The sequence below is a fragment of the Scyliorhinus canicula genome, chromosome 4 (assembly GCF_902713615.1).
Source record: "Scyliorhinus canicula chromosome 4, sScyCan1.1, whole genome shotgun sequence".
NCBI classification, from domain to species: domain Eukaryota; kingdom Metazoa; phylum Chordata; class Chondrichthyes; order Carcharhiniformes; family Scyliorhinidae; genus Scyliorhinus; species Scyliorhinus canicula.
The window spans coordinates 232,166,800-232,188,102 of NC_052149.1; the positions used below are offsets into that span (position 1 = coordinate 232,166,800).

Below are 21,303 nucleotides of genomic sequence, written 5' to 3' on the forward strand. Positions count from 1 at the left end.
TTCTCCCCATAACCCCTGATCCCTTTATTAATCAGGAACAAATCTATCTCTATCTTAAAGACATTCAGTGATTTGGCCTCCACAAAATACTGCGAGGCCTGGATAGAGTGGACATGGAGAGGATGTTTCCACTTGTAGAAAAATATAGAAGCCTTCTGCAGCAGAGTTCCACAGATTCACCACAATCTCGCTGAAGAAATTCCCCCTCATCTCTGTTTTAAAGGATTGCCCCTTTAGTCTGAGATTGCGTCCTCTGCTTCTAGATTTTCCTACAAGTGGAAACATCCTCTCCATGTCCACTCTATCCAGGCCTCGCAGTATTTTGTACGTTTCAATAAAATCCCCTCATCCTTCTAAACTCCAACGACTACAGACCCAGAGTCCTCAAACGTTCCTCATACGACAAGTTCTTCATTCCAGGGATCATTCTTGTGAACCTCCTCTGGACCCTTTCCAAGGCCAACACATCCTTCCTTAAATACGGGGCCCAAAACTGCTCACAATACTCCAAATGGGGTCTGACCAGAGCCTTATACAGCCTCAGAAGTACATCCCTGGTCTTGTATTCTAGCCCTCGACATGAATGCTAACATTGCATTTGCCTTCTTAACTGCCGACTGAACTTGCACGTTAACCTTAAGAGAATCGTGAACAAGGACTTCCAATCCCTTTGTGCTTCTGCTTTCCAAAGCATTTCCCCATTTAGAAAATAGTCTGTGCCTAGATTCCTCCTTCCAAAGTGCATAACCTCACACTTTTCCACATTGTATTTCATTTGCCACTTCATTGCCCACTCTCCTAGTTTGTCTATGTCCTTCTGCAGCTCCCTTGCTTCCTCAATACTACCTGTCCCTCTACAGATCTTTGTATCATCTGCAAACTTAGCAACAGTGCCTTCAGTACTTTCTTCCAGATCATTAATGTATATTGTAAAAGATTGCGGTCCCAGCACAGACCCCTGAGGCACACCACTAGTCACCGGTTGCCATCCTGCAAAAGACCCCTTTATCCCCACTCTCTGCCTTCTGCCAGTCAGCCAATCCTCTATCCATGCCAGGATCTTACCCTGAACACCATGAGCTCTTAACTTATTTAACAGTCACCCATGCGGCACCTTGCCAAAGGCCTTCTCGAAATCTAAATAAATCACGTCCACTGGTTCTCCTTTGTCTAACTTGTTTGTTACCTCCTCAAAGATCAAACAAAGTTAAATGCTGCAATGAGATGGCTCAGAACAGCTACAATTCCTTTTCACTGCACACTCACAGTAAAAGAGCTCAGATTCCAATCCGAGGCTCAATATAGCATTACCATTTGGAGTAGAAAACTGCACACAGTTGGCTAAATTCAAACCATTCTCAATCCATGCTTGTTCTCATCTACCATAAATGACAACAACACCTACACTTTCTAAGTATTTCGCTGGCAGTAAAACCCTTCTGGGACAAATTAAAACCAAAATACTACAGAGGCTGAAGATCTGAAATGAAAACAAAGCGTTGGAAAAACTCTGCAGCAGCCGTGAAGAGAGGAAGAGTTAACGTTTCAAGTCCAATATGGTTCTTTCTCGGAACTGAAACCCTTCGACACATCCTGAGATTGCGAAAGCTTCTGTAGAAATCTTTTCTTTTTACACAGCATTTAAACTAGAGGTTGTTTAAAACATGCAAAAAGCTAAACAAACCCCACCCAAAGCAAACCCAACTGACGACTCATTGATCTCAATGCCCTGAATCCAATGTTTTGTTCAATATTTTGATTGCATTTCACAAGTCCTATGCAAAGATCTCAGGAATATTCCTGTTGGGTCCAACGAGTCACTAAATAAATATGGAATTTTTTTCCTTTGTTTAAAAGGTTTCCAGGCAATTAGGGGTGGGCGACAAATACTGGCCTAGTCAGCGATACCCACATCCTGTAAAGGAGGGCGGCACGGTAGCACAGTGGTTAGCACTGCTGCTTCACAGCTCCAGGGTCCCAGGTTCAATTCCAGGCTTGGGTCACTATCTGTGCGGAGTCTGCACGTTCTCCCCGTGTCGGTGTGGTTTTCCTCCGGGTGCTCTGAACATTCTGAATTCTCCCTCAAGTGTACCCGAACAGGTGCCGGAATGTGGCGACTAGGGGATTTCCACAGTAACTTCATTGCAGTGTTGATGTAAACCAACTTGTGACAATAAAGATTATTATCGGGATTAAAAAAATTAAACAACCATTTTAGACTTGAGAAATATAAAAAATTACAAAAAGATAGGACAATGTAGATAGTGGCAGATGAGTGAAGGGGTTTTAGAATAAGACAGATGTTAAGATTGAATGACAGATTTAGCTCAAAGACAGCAAAAAAAAACTTGTCCATGGAGATTTGGGGAATGAATCAGAAACCATGGCATCATTTACTAATAGGTTAAAAGGGAGAGTAGCGGGATGGAGAGGGGGGAGAGAAAGAATGTTGGAACAGGATGGGCCCACGGGATTAGGACTACCCCTCGTGGGAGCTAAAAAGCACAATTTCTGTGTTGTAGTTTTGATCTAACTTGTACAATACACAAGACCATGAGTTTTTAATTCCAATCTGTAAGGCCAGACTTCCTCTTCCCACCAATGAAGAGCACAGCATGGAATCGAAAGCCAAGTCTCAGCATGAAGAGCCATATACTCACACAGCGACCAGCTGGATCTTGAACTTGATGGAGGTCGGGTTAAACTCGGGCTTGCTCAAGTTGTGTTCACATTTCTGCAATGGTCAGGGTGATAGAGGCAAGGAGGGAAAAAAAACACAATCAAACCCATGATTTGCAAACAAAATCTCCAAGACCAACAATCATCCCGTTTTAAAAGTTATATCTTATAGTTCTGGACGGACACCCCTCACACGCAATTAGCAATCGTATTTTAAACGATGATTGTTGAGGAACTTTGGAAAGACAGGAGAATCCCCCAACCTGCTCTTCAGGAAGGCCTGTTTTAGAGCTGCCTGAACTCATATGGATGCAATGCGTAAAAGATTAGGTTGCTCTGCGAGTTAACCCCTTGCCTGCTCAACAATCTGAAACACATCTGCTGAAGTCACCTTCTGGAAATTTTGAAGTTTGGTAGAAGAATTTCCAGAATCAAGCACGTCACTGTGGCCGCAATGAGCAGAACTTTCACCATCTTCATTCTCAACATGCTTCATATTCCAACAGGGTTTACTGAGCAGCCTTTGCTATTAGCTTTTTTTTTTTAAATGTTAACGGCAAAATAAACACAACCACTGCTGATTGTACATTATCTGCCTTCAACTAGTTCAAGGAGAGTTGAAGCTGAGAAAATGTCATTGGCTTCCTCATTGTCACTCAGTTCACTTCTACCCTTGTCACCCTTTCACAATTCTGCAGCTGCCCGGGGAGGCGCCCGTGACTCTTTGACCAGAGAAAAAAGTGAGTCAGCATCTGCCACAGAAAAGGCCTTGATAGTTTAAATGAGAAGGGAATCAAGTGGTATTGGAGTCCCAAGCAGCATCGTAACGCTGCCATGCTTTCCACCGACCTCCCCCCACACCCACCCTGACAAAACTACTTTAGTCAAGTGTAGGGGGATTTTGGTACCTTGCTGGCTTCCACTGACGGAGCATCAATTCCATCCTCTCCAGACAACTGCTTTAGACCTTTCAGCCCCTTCCTCCACAACAACCACAATAAGCCACCCCCCCCCCCCCCCCCCCCCCCCAAACCTTCAAATACATATTCACCGAGTCCCATGTCTGCTGTGTAGGGACCAGAAGTTGCTGCTGGTGAATTGCATCCCCTCTCCCTTAGACCAATTGTTGGATTAAAGTCTCTCTATTTACTTCCCCCAAGCCCAGTTTAAGGGGCGGTATAACAGGAAGAGTTAGGTCAAGTTGAAGCCAGTACCACAGCAGGCAGGCAGCTCAGCAACCTTGCTCTGGGAGACAATACCGATGGGAGGATTGGAAGGGAATAAAATCCCATTGGGGTAGCTGGAGTCATACGTCTGAGGTTGGGTTTGAGGTACATCACGGAGGGAAGAGTGCCGGGAGCTCTGCACAGCCTCAGTGTTGTGCTGTCTAAAGTATCCTGAAGGTCCTCTCTCTGTCGGGAATGTCTAACATGTAGAAGCTGTGGCCTTCTCGCCAATGTTTACAGCTCTCTGCACCCAAACGTTACTCAACATGCTTGCCTTCCACCAGTAACCCTTTTGTCATTTAATTGCTCCTTCCCTCCACCCTATTAAACTTTCTTCTTTACTTGGAATGGACTGGACATAAGCAAAACATTTGGTCCAAGCAGTTGATGCTGGCATATACTTTCCATACGAGCCTGCTGCCATCCCTCTGCATCTAGCCTCACGTCACTGGATAAAGAGTCATGCAAGGAGTGTGAATCTTTGAAAATCTCTACCCCAGAAAGGCCATGAATGCTCAGTTGTTGAGTAAATATCAGAGTGAGGTCCATAGATTTTTGGACACTTAAAATAATGAACAGATTTGAGAAGAGGACGAGAAAGAGAAGTTGTGCGAGATCAACACTGACCTTTTTAGAGCAGACGTAAACCTGCTCCGATTATGTTATGTCCTTCAAAATGTTCATACCCACCCCCTCCTGTCGCATAATAAATAATTCACCTGCTCGCCCCACAGGCCCCTAGTCCCCCAGCGGACCTACCCGGCAACGTAGCGAGCGCTTTATCAAGAGATGCTTGTGCTTTGGGTACAACTGGGAAGCAGAGATTGGCTGGAAGTCTGGTTGCAGCAGTCGCTGGTGAAGGGTGGTCACTGCACAGATTAAAAACAGAGAGACAGATTAATAGAATATTTCACCAGCCCTATTCACTCACTCAGTACTTAGAGTGACAGAATGATTACAGCTCAGGTAGCGATCATTCAGCCTGTTGAGTCCTTGCTAACTCTTTGAAAGAGCGACTCAGCCAGTCCCACTCCCTGGCCTTTCCCCCCATAGCCCTGCAAATTATTTCCCTTCAGATGCTCATCCAATATTTTTTGACAGCCATGACGCTACACTCTCAGGCACGTAATAAAAACTGGTTCTGAGTCCATTCATGGGCTGACATTGCACTGCAGTTCTGTGCGAGAGCAGCATATCATCAGCTGCTGGCCTAAGGGTAATGCCTTCCACAAACATTCACTCCCTCCACCACTGACGCACAGTGGCAGCCGTGTGTACCATCTACAAGACACACCACGGGAATTCACCAAGGGGCTGGTTTAGCACAGTGGGCTAAACAGCTGGCTTGTAATGCAGATCAATGCCAGCAGTGCGGGTTCAATTCCCGTACCGGCCTCCCGAACAGGCGCTGGAATGTGGCGACTAATAATAATAATAATCGCTTATTGTCACGAGTAGGCTTCAATGAAGTTACTGTGAAAAGCCCCCGAGTCACCACATTCCGGTGCCTGTTCGGGGAGACTGGTACGGGAATTGAATCCGCGCTGCTGGCATTGTCCTGTATTACAAGCCAGCTGTTTAGCCCACTGTGCTGAACCAGCCCCTCAAAAGACATGGGGCTACTTGTGACAATAAGCGATTATTATTATTAACAGCACAGTGGGTGTACCGACACCACACAGACTGCAGCGGTTCAAGAAGGCAGCTCCCCACCACATTCTCAAAGGATCTGGGATGGACAATAAATGCTAGCCTAGCCAGCGACACCCACATTCTGCAATTACATTTTTAAAAAGCTGCCTGTTCTGTGCTTTCCCAATGGAGATTAAAGATGACAGGATTAAGAGTTCTCCCTCAACCAAGAATAGGTAAAAGAAACTCAACTAACTGGCCATTCACCTCACTGCTGACTGTGCGATCTTTGCAATGCACAAACCTGCTGCATTCTTACAAATGGAGGACTCTGGGTTTTCTAGGACACAGTACATACAACAATGAATGATTCCCCATTCTAAAGGCACTGATTCTTGCCAGTGTCTAGCAACAGAACAGTGGTACATCACCAAAACTCCTAAATATCTTGCAGTGCACTTGGACAGCAGGACAGTATAAGAACTCAGAATTCATGGATTACTATCAGATGGGAACCTCAGTGGATTTTGGCCAGATCTTTGTACCACAATCATCTGTCTGCAAGCATGCGATCATCAGAATGAATATTAATGTTCTTCCATTAAAAGTTAGTTACACAGCCAGTCAGGTTATTATTGAATTCCAAATTCAGTACATAGTGTATTTGTCAAAACTTGGCTTGATCATTACCCTCAGGCAGATTTAGGGCTCTAGTGTAATAATCATCTGGCAGCGGCTCCACTTCCTCTAATGGCTGGGCAGGCTCGATTTTTATTTCTTTGTGATCCTCTGCTTCTTTCAGCCTGTAAGGCAGAAAGATTACACATAAACAAGATACCCAGTACACGACAGCAGCCAAATTTAATTGCCTCCTATGCTGAAGGCTCTGTGCTCAGCATAGGGCTAGTAGAGATAGGAAGGACCAAAGATCTTGGGTAAAGATCCAGGGTTACTTTTTCCACTTGTCCCAAATGACCATTTATAATGCAAGCCGGTCAGCAAAATATTTGACTATGGTGGCATAATGGCAACCCAGATATGGCCTCATGGGCACAATACAGGGAGGGCATCACTGGACAGCGATCATCAGATGGTTATTGTCCCTTCTCTCTTGGCCCCCAGATTCCTTGGTGAGGGGTTGGGAATCAACTGCAGCCTCCTGCTGCTTTCTAGCTAGCATTAACCAGTCAGTCAGTAAGTATGTTCAAGGCTGAGATACAGATTTTTAATCAGTGAAGGAATCAATAAGGTGGGATACTGGAGACATGATCTCATCGAATGGCGGAGTTGACTCAGTGGGCCTACTTCTGCTCCTGCATCTTATAGTCTAATAGGGGCTGGGTGCAAACCCAGGGCCTAACTCGCTCTGCAGAATCAAACATCGCACCAGCAGCTTAACACTCTGTTTAGTCCCAAGAGGTAACAGCTCCTGCAGCAAGAACCAAGAACGCTGAAAGACACTGAGTACAGCAAGGCGCTACCCTCATCACCTCCACCAGCCCCCCCGAGAAATCCCAGCAGCTACGTCAAGTGCAGTAAGTTACTTACGTCGACCCAGCAAGGGTAATGATAGGTGCCCCGGATCTCTGTCGCTGCAGTCTTGTGCCAAGGCCGTACTTGTCCTGAAATAAAATGCACCAAGATTTCACAGGCTTCCCTCAGAAGAAACATCAATTGCAAGGTTGTGGCATGGAGCTTAGAATAGTGAATGATCAAATGAAATGTATTGAGTGTCAGAATAAAGCATTACAGAGGGTGTATGAAACGTCCACTTAAACAGAGAAGCAGCAGCAATACGAGGACACAATCAGCCTTTTACTCCACGATTATTTTGAACAATTGTGCTCACCAGCTTTTCAGATAATGTCCTCCAGCCCAATTTCATTTGAAAGGACAAAAAAAAAATGATACCAGTGGGAATCTCCCACAGTTTGAGTTTCTAACACTCACTGTACGTCACTACACAGTAGGTAAATTAGCATGAACTCTATTTTCCTTTGGCATACTGATTACCAAAACATTAAGAGAGGATTGAAGCACATTCAGACACTTCTTAATGATATGCATAGACATTGTTTATATGTACCCATGTATTGATGATAAACACACGTATGTGACAGATTACATATGGCACATGCACATTATCTATACACAAATGCAGATCACATGTCATATACACAGACATGTGAACTAGGAGTAGGCCATTCGGCCCCTTCAGCCTGCTCCACCACTCATTAGGATCATGATTTATCTGATTGTGGCCTCAACTCCACCTTCCCACCTACCCCCAGTAACCTTTGATGCCCTTGTTAATCAAGAATCTATCTACTTTGGCCTTGAAATATTCAATGACCCTGCCTCCAACGCTCTTCAAGGAAGAGAGTTCCAAAGAATCGTAACCCTCAGAAACAAGATGTCCTCATCTCTGTTTTAAGTGAGCGACTCATTATTTTCAAACTGTCTCTCACTTCTAGTCTATCCCACAGGGGGAAACATCCTCTCAGTAACCCCCCCTGTCAAGTCCCCTCAGAATCTCATACAAAAGAGATTCTATAGATTGGTAACACTAGTCACCAAAGTCTACCGCAATATCACAAACCAATAAAATCATGACAATTCCAAACCCAATATAATTTATAAGGTATTCAAACTCTTCTGGAAACAAAATTTATAAAAAATAACAATTCACTCCCCCACCTCCTCCAGAGCACTGCTTCTAAAGATTGCTCGAACTTTAAATGGGTTTGACTTTCTTCCACAGGTGTAAGCGCCAACAATCCCTCCCGCTCCCCAACCCCAGTAAAATGCTGGATACGTTGATATGGATTCCAAATGTATGACACAGCAACAGAGGGTAACTGAACACAGTAACTAACTCACCACCACGTGTATAGTATGTGTCTGAACATGCGGAGCAGCAGCAGTATTGAGACAAAGAAAAAGAATCATTCAGCAGTTAGTGCAATTAACATATCCAACCTAAACAAACAAAGTTGATCAGGCGGTCCTGATGGGGGTCCTTCATCTTTTTTTTTTAAATAATTTTTATTCAAATTTTTCAACAACAAATTTTATCACAACAAAGAAAAACAGTAACCCATCCCCTCCAATACGAAAACAATAAATTAACAAGAAAAAGAAATAAGGATAAAACCATGAGAACAAACCCCCGTAACCCCCCCCCCCCCCGGTTGCTGCTGAGATTGACCACCCTCTAATGCTCCGCCAGGAAATCAGGAAAAGGCTGCCATCGCTGGAAGAACCCTTGCACCGACCCCCTCAGGGCAAACTTGATCCTCTCCAGTTTAATGAACCCGGCCATGTCGCTGATCCAGGATTCCGGGCTCGGGGGCTTCGCGTCCCTCCACTGCAAAAGAATCCTGCGCCGGGCTACTAGAGACGCAAAGACCAGGATACCGGCCTCTCTCGCCTCCTGCACTCCCGGCTCCGATGCTATCCCAAAAATAGCGAGCCCCCAGCCCAGTTCCACCCTGGAGCCAACCACCTTAGACAAGGTCCTCGCCACCCCTTCCAGAAACCCTCCAATGCCGGACACGCCCAGAACATGTGGGTGTGATTCGCTGAGCTCCCCGAACACCTGCCACACCAGTCCTCTCCCCCAAAGAACCGGCTCAGCCTGGTCCCAGTCATATACACCCTATGCAGCACCGTTAGTTGGATTAGACTAAGCCGTGCGCAAGAGGAATTCACCCTCCCCAGGGCGTCCGCCCACGTCCCCTCCTCAATCTCCTCCCCCAACTCCCTCCTCCCACTTCGCTTTCAGCTCTTCCACCTCCTCCCCCTCCTGCATCACCTGATAAATTGCAGAGATCCTACCCTCCTCTTAAAAGGAGTCCTGTATGATGCCATGCCAGCAAGAATCCTGGCTCCACACTCCAGCTATAGCTCACCATCCGAGTAAAGCAATACTTCCCCCAAATTAGTATTAAACTTGCCCTTTAGGACCTGACCCTGGGCCCACTTGCCCTCCGGATAAGGATAAAAGTACCATTTCAGGTTTACTTTCCCTATCCTGTTAAATATCCTACACAAGATCTCCCGTTTAAATACAAACAGCCCGAGTTCACCAAGTTGGGTTTTATGCAGGACAGGATACCATTTGGCCCATCGAACCTTTGCCAACTCTCTAAAAGAGTATTAAATTAGTTCCAGTCCACCAAATTCTTTTCCCATCGCACTGAAAAACTTTCCTTTTTAATCAGTTGTACAATTCCTTTTCGAATGTTAATGAATCTGCTTCCACCATCCTTTCAGCCCGTGCATTCCCAATCATAATTCAGTTTTTTTTAAAAACTCTTACCTCTACCTTGGATTTGTTAATATAGCTGAAGTTTAGCAAGCTTTCCATGTTACGGCGTTACTGCATTGCAGAATCATTTCACCATTAAAAATGCTGACTAACACCAATCGCACAATACTCGGGTAAAAAGTCTCTAAGTCTTTAAATATGAAAAGGAATGCTGGCAGACTTTACACACAAGAGAAAGTGAAATGGTGGAGGGTGAGCTCAAAACTTCTCAACGTCCCTCGAAAAGCAGCAAGCGAGGTAGCAAGGTAGATTCTCCAAAAGCAGTCCACTATTTAAATGGAGAGAGATTGCAGAACTCTTAGACATACAGAGGGATCTGGGAGTCCTGGTACTTGAATCACTAAACATTAGTGCAGCTGTACAGTGAGATCATATTGGAACAGTTTTGTACAGTTTTGGTCTCCTTATATGACAAAGATATTGATATGTTAGAGTAGCTCACAGAAGCTTCACTCAATTCATTCCCGTCAAGGGCTTATCTTATGGAAGGCTGAACAGATTGGATTTATACTCATTGGAGTGTGGAAGAATGAGAGGTGACCTTATTGAAACACACAATCCAGATGGGATTTAATAGGGTGTTTCCTCTTGTGGGCGAGACTAGAACTTGGGGCAGGGCAGGGCGGGGGGGGGCGGTTTAAGAATAAGAGATCTATCTCCCTTTTAAGACGGACATAAAGATAATTTTGTTTCTCTCTGTGGAATTTGCTTCCTCAGAGAGCAGAGGAGCAGGCTCGGAGGGCCCAATAGCTTACTCATGCCCCAAAGTCAAATGTCCCTATGAGGAGTCCAGGACATCAAGGCTGAAGGGATGGCCACGGAGCAGAGAATGAGTAACCAACACACATAACCAGGAGGTTGTGAGGTAAGCATCAAGCAAGCCCAGTAAATCAGCCATTCAGCCCATCCAGCCGGTTAGGTGGATTGGCCATGCTAAATTGTCCCTTGATGTCCAAAGGTTAGATGGGGTTACAGCATAGGGCGGGAACATAGGCCTTGGTAGGATGCTCTTTCAGAGGGTTGGTGCAGACTTGATGGGTCGAGTGGCCTTCTTCTGCACTGTCAGGATTCTATGATTCTACCATTCAATTTGATTATGACTGATTTGGACAAGAATAGCATATCTCAAGGTGCTTCATAGCAGCATTAGAAAAATCTTGGTCAAAAGGGCAGATTTTAAGTAGTGGCTTAAATGTAGAAAGTGAGGTAGAGATGTTTAGGGAGAAAATTCCAGAGCTTAAGAGCCTGGGCAGCTGAAGGCACAGTCACCAGAGGTGGAGTGTTTAAAATCACATTCAGAAGGCCAGTATTAGAGGAGCAGTATCTTGGAGCGCGCCTCGGGACATCGGGAGGGACTAGGAGCCATTCTGTCAGTGAGCACAGGGGCGATTAGAGAACAGGACTTGCTGCGAGTTATGACATGGGCAGCAGAGTTTTAGATTACTTCAAGTCTCTGTGGATAGAATGTGGAAATCCAGCCAAGAATGCCTCAGAATAGTCCAGTCTAGCGGTGACAAAGGCATGGGTGATGGTACAGAGGCGACACTAAGGAGATGGGGATAGGTGGTCTTAGTAATGACGAGGACATGTGCTCATTTCACAGCCAAATGTGACAAGCAGTCTGGTTAAGCCAAAGACAGACCGGAAATACATTTTTTACCCTCCTTTTTTCATATGTCTTGATATCCCTTAATAACAGAAATCAACCCATCTCAGTCTTGAAAATTTAAAGACTTTTGGGGGAGGAGTTCTCGATTTCACCACACTCGTGTGTGAGAGATCCTAGATTTCACAGAAGCACTGATAGCCAGTCAAGCGGTAGCTTTTGCAGGTTAGAGTGTAGACTGCAACACTTTGAATAAATTAGAACTGGCAGAGGGCAGATAATGACATTGAATAACCAAGGATCAAGGCGGTGAAGCTTTGCACTAGGATTTGTGGGCTGCAAGGAAGCAGCGGAGGGCGGTTCCCGGCCAGCTGAAGAGCCATGAGGCAGCGGCTCAGGTCAGAGTGACACAATGTCAAAGTCCCACATCTCCCGACACAAACAGGGAGGTTAATGGAATCAAGGCCAAAGAGCATAAGCGACAATGGTAGCCTTCCCCTTTCCTCCACCAATACAGCAGATATGCAGGATTCCTTTGCAGAGAACTTACAGAAAAGGCAAGCGGCATGTAGTTTCTGCGTCTAACCAGCTTCTTGCGATCACGTTCGATCTTCTCTCTCTGTGCCAATTGGTGGTAATACTCCAGCAATTTATTGATCTGTGAGGAAAGAGTGGAGAAAGATAAGAGCTGAAAACGTCCAATTTACAGTCCACCCTGAGGAGTCTCAGACATTTCAACTCCCTGCACCTTCAACTCAATTCCCCTGACCGAATTGGCAACACTTATAAGTGAAGAATCTTTAGTTAGCTCAGTTTTGCATAACTAAAGTACCTCCAATGTAAACATTGTCCAGTTTGCTCTCATTTGCAAAACGTTAATGAGAATTTTGGACCAAATAATAATAATCCTTATTGTCACAAGTAGGCTTACATCAACATGAAGTTACTGTGAAAATCCCCGAGTCGCCACACTCCGGCGCCTGTTCGGGTACACCGAGGGAGAATGTCTAATTCACCTAACAAACACGTCTTTTGGGACTTGTGGGAGGAAACCGGAGCACCCGGAGGAAACCCACGCAGACACGGGGAGAACATGCAGACTCCTCACAGGCAGTGGCCCAAGAGGGAATCAAATCTGGGAGCCTGACACTGTGAAGCAACAGTGCTAACCACTGTGCTACTGTGCCGCCCATAGGGTGTCGGCATAAACAGACATTTATTGAAACATCCAGAGTTGTCACAGTAACATCATGGTTGTTACTGGACTTTCAAAAATTCCTTCATGGGATGTGGGCATCGATGGCTGGGCCAGCATTTGTTGCCCATCCCTAATTGACGCTGAGGGGGCATTTAAGAGCCAACCACTTTACTGATCTGGAGTCACGTGTAGGCCAGACCAGGTAAGGACGGCAGATTGCCTTCCTTAAAGGACATTAGTGAACCAGATAGGTTTTTATGACAATCATCATTAGACTTTTAATTCCAGAATTTGTTTTTGGTTTATTCAAATTTCATCATCTGCCGTGGTGGGATTTGAACCCAGGTCCCCAGAGCATTACCCTGGGTGCCTGGATTACTAATCCAGTGAGAATACCACTACGCCACTGCCTCCCCAATACAGAATCTTGGACTAATAACCCAGTGGACGCAAGCCCAGAGTGGGGGACTCAATTACTAGGGATCACGAGTTCAAGGTGAGGGAGAAAAAGTGTAAAGGAGATATGCGTGGAAAGTTCTTTACGCAGAGGGTGGTGGGTGCCTGGAGCGCATTGCCGGCAGAGGTGGTAGACGCGGGCACGATAGCGTCATTTAAGATGTATCTAGACATATACATGAATGGGCAGGGAGCAGAGGGATACAGAACCTTAGAAAATAGGCCACAGTTTTAGATAGAGGATCTGGATTGGCGCAGGCTTGGAGGGCTGAAGGCCCTGTTCCTGTGCTATAATTTTTCTTTGTTTTACTATTCAGGGGATACCAAATAGAATTAAGGGATCTAAAAAAATCAATATCAATACGAAAGGGGAATATAACATTACGGTCATAGGGTTCTTCATTTGTTACTGCAGGGTTGTACCACCAAACGTACCCGCTGGGTATGAGTGTTCTCTGGTTCTTGCCACCCTCCGCTGGCTGGAAGAGAAGGAATATGATTAACACATTACACAATGCTGCAAACACAGAAATGCAAAGAAAGGGTGGATAGGGAGGGGATGGCCAGCAGCATGTCTCAAGCTGACCTCAAGCAGCTGAAACAAATTGCAGTTAAATAGTGGGCGGGATTCCCCGTTGCCGATATTGTAATCGCCAATGGGACGGAGAATCCCTTCCAACGCCCAAATCGGGGTGGCGCCAGTCTCCGTAGAAAGCTCCTTTTGAACAAAGTTCCCCACTTGTAAATACCTGAACCCATCCCCCCATCCCCCCCCCCCCCCCCCCCCCCCGCCTGAAGTTGAAACACCAGTTCCTCCAGCCTCGCAAGCCTCCCTCCACGAATAAATCCCTGAACATCTCTATATCCTCCCAGACCATGAGTCCAATCCCCTCGGAATAAATTTATGGTTTCCACATACCGGCACCCTTAACGCCACCAACTCCAGCTTAAAATGTTGTCGAAACTGGTTCCAAACTCGTAAGGAGGCTGGTAGAGAGTCAATTTTTAAAGAGGCGAGGGGCAAGAAATGCCAAGTTCTATTTCAGGTCCGGATTTGTATTCTTACACCAGAATAAAGGCAGCCGTAAATGAATGCAGTTAGCAAGGGCTAGATTGTATTTCATCTGTCCCCTTTGCAGTTCTCCTGGTTGGAAATACAATAGAATTGTATGGCAGCCCTATCATGGCCTCTCGCGCAGTCAGTTGAATTGGCATTACTCACCCACAGATTTGTCAGCCATGCTGACATCTCTAGAAGTCCAGCGGCAGAAGCCACAGGCAAGGTAATAAGCCTTCTTCATGGTGGTTTTCGCTGGATCATCGGGGAGAGGCGCTGGGATGTTGGTGGCTCTTGTGGAGAGTGTATGCATGCAGCATGGGCAGTCGAAACAATTTGCGCACCTGCAGAGCACAAACCATTAAGTGAACGGCAAACAACAGGCATAGCGTTCAAGTAAATATTCAATTTGTGCAAATATCCAAACCACAGTCATTCCGGAATTCAGTCACAGTAAAGAATATATGTTGGTGGTGGTGGTTGTGTTGGGGGGGGGGGGGGGGGGGGGGGGGGGGGGGGAAGAGAAAGAGGAGTGTGAGGATATCATTCTTTTTTCTTTATAGTTATTAGGACAGTGTTTAAAAAGCTGCGATTCTTCTCTTTGAAATAGTACGTTAAGAGTTAATGGACGTGCTCAAAATCATGTGTGGTCCTGATCAAGAGGAAAGAACTGTTTTCACTGGCAGTAAGATCAATAACCAGAGGATATGGTTTGAATGCCATCAGCCAATGAACCGGAGAGGGAGATGAGATTTTTTTTTTTAATTCAGTGATCTGGAATTCACTGTCTGATAGAACAATGGAAATAAAGTCAATAGAAATTTCACAGAAAATTGGACAAATGCTTGCATTAACACCCTGGCACTAAGGCCGATGTGCATCTGGTACCTCCGATGACTCAGCTAACAAGTACGCAACCCAGATATTGCTGGGCCATGCACACCAGACAGTCTTTGGTCCATGGTGAAACAGGTGATATCAGTGACTGAAGTGGTTAAGATACTGCAGTGCCCTGGGCTAGGAAGTCAAACAAAATGCAGCTGAACCTCCTGCTCCTGATTTCTGGATCGATGGTGTACAAGAGCGAGGGGGGGTGGCGGAAAGCAGGCCAGGCCACAAAGTGCTGCGCTGTTGGATAACTAGCTCGCCAACTCAGCGATGGGTGATGCAACAGGCATGCCTGATAGAAGTGACTGCCTACAAAGGAAATGGGGGGGGTTTGCAGTTGTACCATGAAATATTAAAGAATACAACACACAAGATGGTTGATATGTGCAAACCCCCAACAGTCACCTCATCCCAAGTAGCTGAGGAATGCCAACTGAATCCAGGAGATTCACTCAGGAATTTCAGTAGTGCATTAATTCCACACAATGAAAGAGATTTTAGTTGACCTGCACTTCTATAATCCGATACATTAAATCTGCCTTTAAGCACGGAACTGGTCAGTGGTAACAACAGCAGTTTACAAGGAGTCATACATAAACTGAACTGAGAGAGACATGACTTTCACGGAGTTGGAACCCTTGACAACAGATAAAGCAGTTTACCTGTTCTTCTTGAGTTTTGCTTCAGCTGAAGGCATGTTCTCCAGACAGCTTGGACAGTAATGGGAGTCCACCTGGAAAGAGCAAGGTAGGCCTTCAGCAACTGCACAATAGCCACACCAGCTAAAACTGCACAAATACCTAACCACTTACTAACAAATTAGGGTGCCCTGTGAAAACATGGTGACAGCTGTGACTCAGTGGGTAGCAATGTCCCCAAGTCATGGGTTCAAGCCTCACTCCACAGACCTGACCCCAAAATCTAGGCTGGCGAGTACTGAGCGAGTGCTGCGCTGTCAGAGAAGGCTGCAGATATAGATAGTTTGGAGGTCATTGAGGGCTAAAATAACAAATCATCTTGGGGGGGCTTTGCTTTGCACAAACGGGGCTGCTGTATTTCCTGCTTTACACCAGCAACAAAGTGTTTAGTTGGCTGCAAAGTGCTTTAAGATATCCTGAGATTGTGGAAGTTCTCCTTCCTTTCAATCATGATCGTGCACTTACAGGTGAGGCAACAACTTGCATTTATACAGCCCAATTTCCACAGGAAAACGCCCAAAGACAAGTCAGAGTGTAAATGAAAATATACTCAATGAGTCAAAGGTAAAGCTGCTGGGTGTAGTGATTAAAGCTTCGCCAACGCAGTGATAAATGACTTTACTTACTGAAGTTGGGTGAGGAAGTCAATATTGGTCAGATCATTGGAATAGTGCCATCAAGTCATATTGCCCAGTTGAGGGGGCTGGAGGGGCCTTGATTTAAGGTCTCATCTGCAAGGTGGGACCTTTGAAAGCGCAGCACGCCTTCAGCACTGTACTGAAGTCTCAACTAACTTTATATGCCCAAAGTCTGGATTGGGATTTGAGCTGTGGCCTCCTGACTCTGAGGCAAGGTGTCAGCCTTTACTCAGTGGCAGATTCGAAGGCAAGGAGCGGCAGGATTCCGGAGTAATTGCTGAAGCAGGGAGAGCAGTCTGGATAGCATTTGCCAAAACCAAACCATGTGTTTATAATGATACAAATTGGGAATCTCAGCAGGAGGGAGTGTATTGGAAAGGGGCGAGTAGCTTGACTTGGATACTCTTAGTATTTTGCTCACTCATCACCCGCTGACCAAAAACAGAACTAATGTGGGTCGCAGTCAGTATGACAGCGACATGTGGGCTGTCTGCTGTGCCTCTCACAGCATCTTTGGAAGGGTCTTTGAAAGTATCCATTGCTGTCCCCTAGTGAACAGCAAGCCCAGTTAACTTGGTCATTTGTGCTCTCTCTCTCTCTCTCCCCCCTTCCCGGTGCCACCTTGATTGCTCACTGGAGGCTAATCTTGTCAACCTCCAAATGCCAGGTGGATCAATAATCAGAGAACCACCTACACATTTCTCCCCAGTCAGTGAATGTCCATTCACTCACAAAAAAAGCCCTTTTCTCAGTGACTTTCATTTTGAATGAATGTGTTAACCACTTGGCTTTGACTGAAACTTGCGTATGGTGACTCCACTTCCCTCCCAGGCCACTGACTTTAGCTTTGGCAATCTTGCCATCCTATTCTACTTTGAACTGAGCTTCAGAGCCTACATCCTCGATCACAACGAGCCAGCACAGGTATGATAAATTGAATGATCTATATAAGGAGCACGCTAAACATCAATACAAACTGGCGTGTCATTTTACTTGCCCAAATATGCTGGCACCAGTAGGTTAAATAAACCCAATGGCAGCACAATTTACTCGACTGCTGAGAATAGTTACTCTTCTAAGATATTGACACCAGGCATAAAATACCTCATCAGTTCCATTGGCTGATCTCAAAGACTGGGAGACTGAACTAGGAACATTACAGCACAGCTTCCGAAGACAATTGAGATTTAGGCAATATTAGTAATCTTTGTCACTGTCTCACAAACCAGTTCTAGTAATGCTGTCGCTATCTCATTAAACAGTATTAATACTGCCTGTAACCGTCTCGTTAACCAGTAATATTAATGCACGTCACTGTCTCACTAATCAATACTAGTAATGCATGTCACTGCCTCACAAACTAGTACTAATAATTCCTGTCACCACCTCACTAACCAGTACTAGTAATGCCCGTCACCACCTCACTAACTGGTACTAGTAATGCCTGTCTGTCTTATTAACCTGTACTAGTAATGCCCCCCATTTTCTCAGTAACCAATACTCGTAATGCCTGTCACTGGTACATTAACCAGCGCCCGTCATCACCTCACTAACCAGTACTACTGATGCCTGTCACTGACTCGCTAACCAGTACTAATATACATCACTGTCTTAATAAACAGCACTACTAATGGCTCCATCTCATTAACCAATGCCAATTAAGTCTACTGTCTCACTAACCAGTATTAGTAATGCAAGTCAGTCTCATTAACCAGTACTAGTAAAGCACACCTTTATCTCACTAATCAGTACTAGTAATGCCTGTTACCACCTCACCAACCAGTACTAGTTACTTCTGTCACTGTCTCACTAACTGGTACTAGTAATGCACATCACTGTCTCATTAACCAGTATTAGTAATGCCTGTAACTGTCTCACTAACCACTACTAAAAATGCACATCACTGTCTCTCTAACCAGTACTAGTAATGCAGGTCAGTCTCACTAATCAGCACTGGTAATGCATATCACTACCTTAATAAACGATACCAGTAATACCCATCATTGTCTCACTAACCAATGCTAGTAATGCTGTTTCACGAGGCAGATGAAAATCTTTCCCTCTTCCCTTACCAACCCCGTTACCCATTTTATGAATCTCTTAATTTTCCTCTCACCAACACTTTCAGCAGAAATGGTTCAAATATTTCATTTTTCTTTATGGAAATATATCACTCAGACCAACCAATGCACGTTAATATGGGAGGGAGCCTCTGCATTAATTCTGAGGGGGTGAGGGGTGCAGGGGAGCCACCCGAATTATCTCATTTTCGAACAAACGGTCATTGACCCAAAACATTAGGTAAATGTTTCTTTCCTCACAGACATTTCATAACCTGCTGAGTCTTTCTAACATTTCCGGTTTTAATTTCAGATTTGTGTCAGCCACAACGAGTTGAATTTTTTTACTGTTAGTTTGTTCTGAAACTACAATTTCCTTCTCGGTCTCAACTCTTTCAATTACTCTTTTTAAATTGTTTCTGTCCAATCCTGGATCCATTCCTCCGCCTCCTCTTTTCTGCCTTTATCATCAATAGTGCTTGTTTTCCATTTAATTTGCTCAGCATTAATCTTTTAAATACTAACAAAATCCATTTATTATAATTCTTCCTTCATCTCTCCAAACTTTGCCTTTTAAAAATATAAACTTGGCCCCTGAATTTTGGTGTACGGAGTATCAGATGATTTTCTACTGGATTATTCTGTGGTCGCTGCATCACGCTGTTCTACATCTTCCATTGCCTGCTAATATCTGTGGCAATTCCAGGTCAAGATGAGTCATGAATCAGTCAAGTGCTTTGCTGGCACTGATACTAAACCATTTGGGTTTTCCAATTCATGCTCTTTAGCGTAAGAGGAGTCACATTATAGATGAAAGGTCAAACCAAGACCCTATGTGCCTTCTCAGCTGGCCATAAAGATCCCATAGCATTTTCCAAGAGTGGAAAGCTTACCCTGGCGCTTTCCCCTGGTCAATATTTATCCCTCAGTCAATATCACTAAAAGGTGAGCTGTAAGGAGGGTGCAAAGATGCTTGAGTGGGATTTGGACAGGCTGAGTGAGTGGGCACATGCAGTATAATGCGGATAAGTGTGAGGTTATCCACTTTGATAACAAAAATAGGAAGTCAGATTTTTATTTGAACTGGAGAAAATTAAGAGAGGTGGATACTCAGCGAGGCCTTGGTGCCCTCATGCATCAGTCACTGAACGTAAGCAAGCAGTACAGTAAAGAAGGCAAATGGTATGTTGACCTTCATAATGAGGATTTGAGTATAGGAATGGGACGTTTTACTGCAATTGTATAGGGCATTGGTGAGGTCACACCTGGGGTATTGTGTGCAGTTTTGGTGTCATTATCTGAGGAAGGAGATTCTCGCTATGGAGGGAGTGCAGCAAAGGTTTACCAGGCTGATTCCTGGGATGGTGGGACTGTCATATGTGAGGGGCTAATTCGGATAAGATTACATTTATTGGAGCGTAGAGGAGTGAAAGGGTATCTCAGAAATTTACAAACTTTTAACAGGATTAGACAGGATAGATTTAGAAAGAATGTTCCCAATGGTGGGGGAGCCCAAAACTAGGGGTCATAGTTTGAAGATAAGGGGACTGAGGCAAGGAGAAATTTCCTCAGAGTGGTGAATCCGTGGAATTTGCTACCACAGAAAGTAGCTGACACCAAACATTGTGTAATTTCAAGAAGGAAGTAGATATAGCTCTTGGGGTTAAAGGGATTGAGTGGGGGGTGGAAAAGGTGTGATCAGGGTATTGAACTTGATAATTAGCCATGATCACAATGAATGCCGAAGCTGACTCGAACAACCGAATGGCCTTCTATTTTCTAGGTTTTTATTAAAGCAGAGCTCAGTAATTGACACTGTTGCTTCACAGCACCAGGGCCCCAGGTTCAATTCCTAATTTGTGTCACTGTCTGCACATTCTCCCCATGTCTGCATGGGTTTCCTCCAAGTGCTCTGGTTTCCTCCCAGTCCCGAAAAATGTGCTTGTTGGATAAATTGGACATTCTGAATTCTCCCTGTGTATCCGAACAGGCGCCAGAGTGTGGCGACAAGAGGATTTTCACAGTAACTTCATTGCAGTGTTAATGAAATCCTACTTGTGACAATAAAGATTAAGATTACCCGGCTGTTCATCACTGTAGTTAGTGGGAGCTTGCCGTGTACAAACTGTCCTGTTTTGGGAGGCCCTGAAGGCTTGATCTAACCCAAACATATTGTTGCCGGTCCTCTGTATAAATGCATGGAATGATATTGGTTCTTTGGTATCCAAAGTCTGGGGGACGGTGATGGAGTCTGGGGTGGGGATGTGATGGAGTCTGGGATGGGGGGGTGATGGAGTCTGAGAGACGGGGCGGTCGCTCCCCCAGCCTGTCTGTCTGCCCGAGTTGTGGCCCAGGCCCCGCTCCCCAGACTGCCTCTCCAGGGCCCGGGCCTTGCTCCCCAAGCCGCTGCAGGCGGCCCCGGCCCAGTACTGGGGGCCCGGGCCCCGGCCCAGCCCTGGGGGCCCGGGCCCCGCCCTGGGGGCCCAGGCCCCACTCCCCAGCCTGCTCTCCGGGGCCCGGGCCTTGCTCCCCAGGCTGCTGCAGGCGGCCCCGGTCCAGCACTGGGGGCCCAGTCCCCGCTCCCCAGCCTGCCTCTCCGGGGCCCGGGCCTTGCTCCCCAGGCCGCTGCAGGCGGCCCCGGCCCAGCACTGGGGACCCCGGCCCAGCACTGGGGACCCAGGCCCCACTCCCCAGCCTGCTCTCCGGGGCCCGGGCCTTGCTCCCCAGGCTGCTGCAGGCGGCCCCGGCCCAGCACTGGGGACCCCGGCCCAGCACTGGGGACCCAGTCCCCGCTCCCCAGCCTGCCTCTCCGGGGCCCGGGCCTTGCTCCCCAGG

At 45.9% G+C, this 21,303-nt stretch overlaps 1 protein-coding gene across 2 annotated transcripts in view; it reads right to left on the minus strand.

The window, feature by feature from the left end:
- The window catches only part of dctn4 (dynactin 4), a 37,437-nt gene that overhangs the window by 15,845 nt on the left and 289 nt on the right, over positions 1 to 21,303 (minus strand). Inside the window, exons 2-10 of one of the 2 annotated variants that reach the window (XM_038796243.1) lie at positions 15,735 to 15,805; positions 14,350 to 14,528; positions 13,563 to 13,606; positions 12,024 to 12,131; positions 8,418 to 8,438; positions 7,086 to 7,159; positions 6,228 to 6,340; positions 4,665 to 4,774; positions 2,661 to 2,734 (exon numbers count right to left, since the gene is read on the minus strand). In XM_038796243.1, the coding sequence (XP_038652171.1) occupies positions 2,661 to 2,734; positions 4,665 to 4,774; positions 6,228 to 6,340; positions 7,086 to 7,159; positions 8,418 to 8,438; positions 12,024 to 12,131; positions 13,563 to 13,606; positions 14,350 to 14,528; positions 15,735 to 15,805 (794 nt within the window). The remainder of the gene's footprint in view (positions 1 to 2,660; positions 2,735 to 4,664; positions 4,775 to 6,227; positions 6,341 to 7,085; positions 7,160 to 8,417; positions 8,439 to 12,023; positions 12,132 to 13,562; positions 13,607 to 14,349; positions 14,529 to 15,734; positions 15,806 to 21,303) is intronic. The other variant, XM_038796244.1, reaches the window with a different exon arrangement.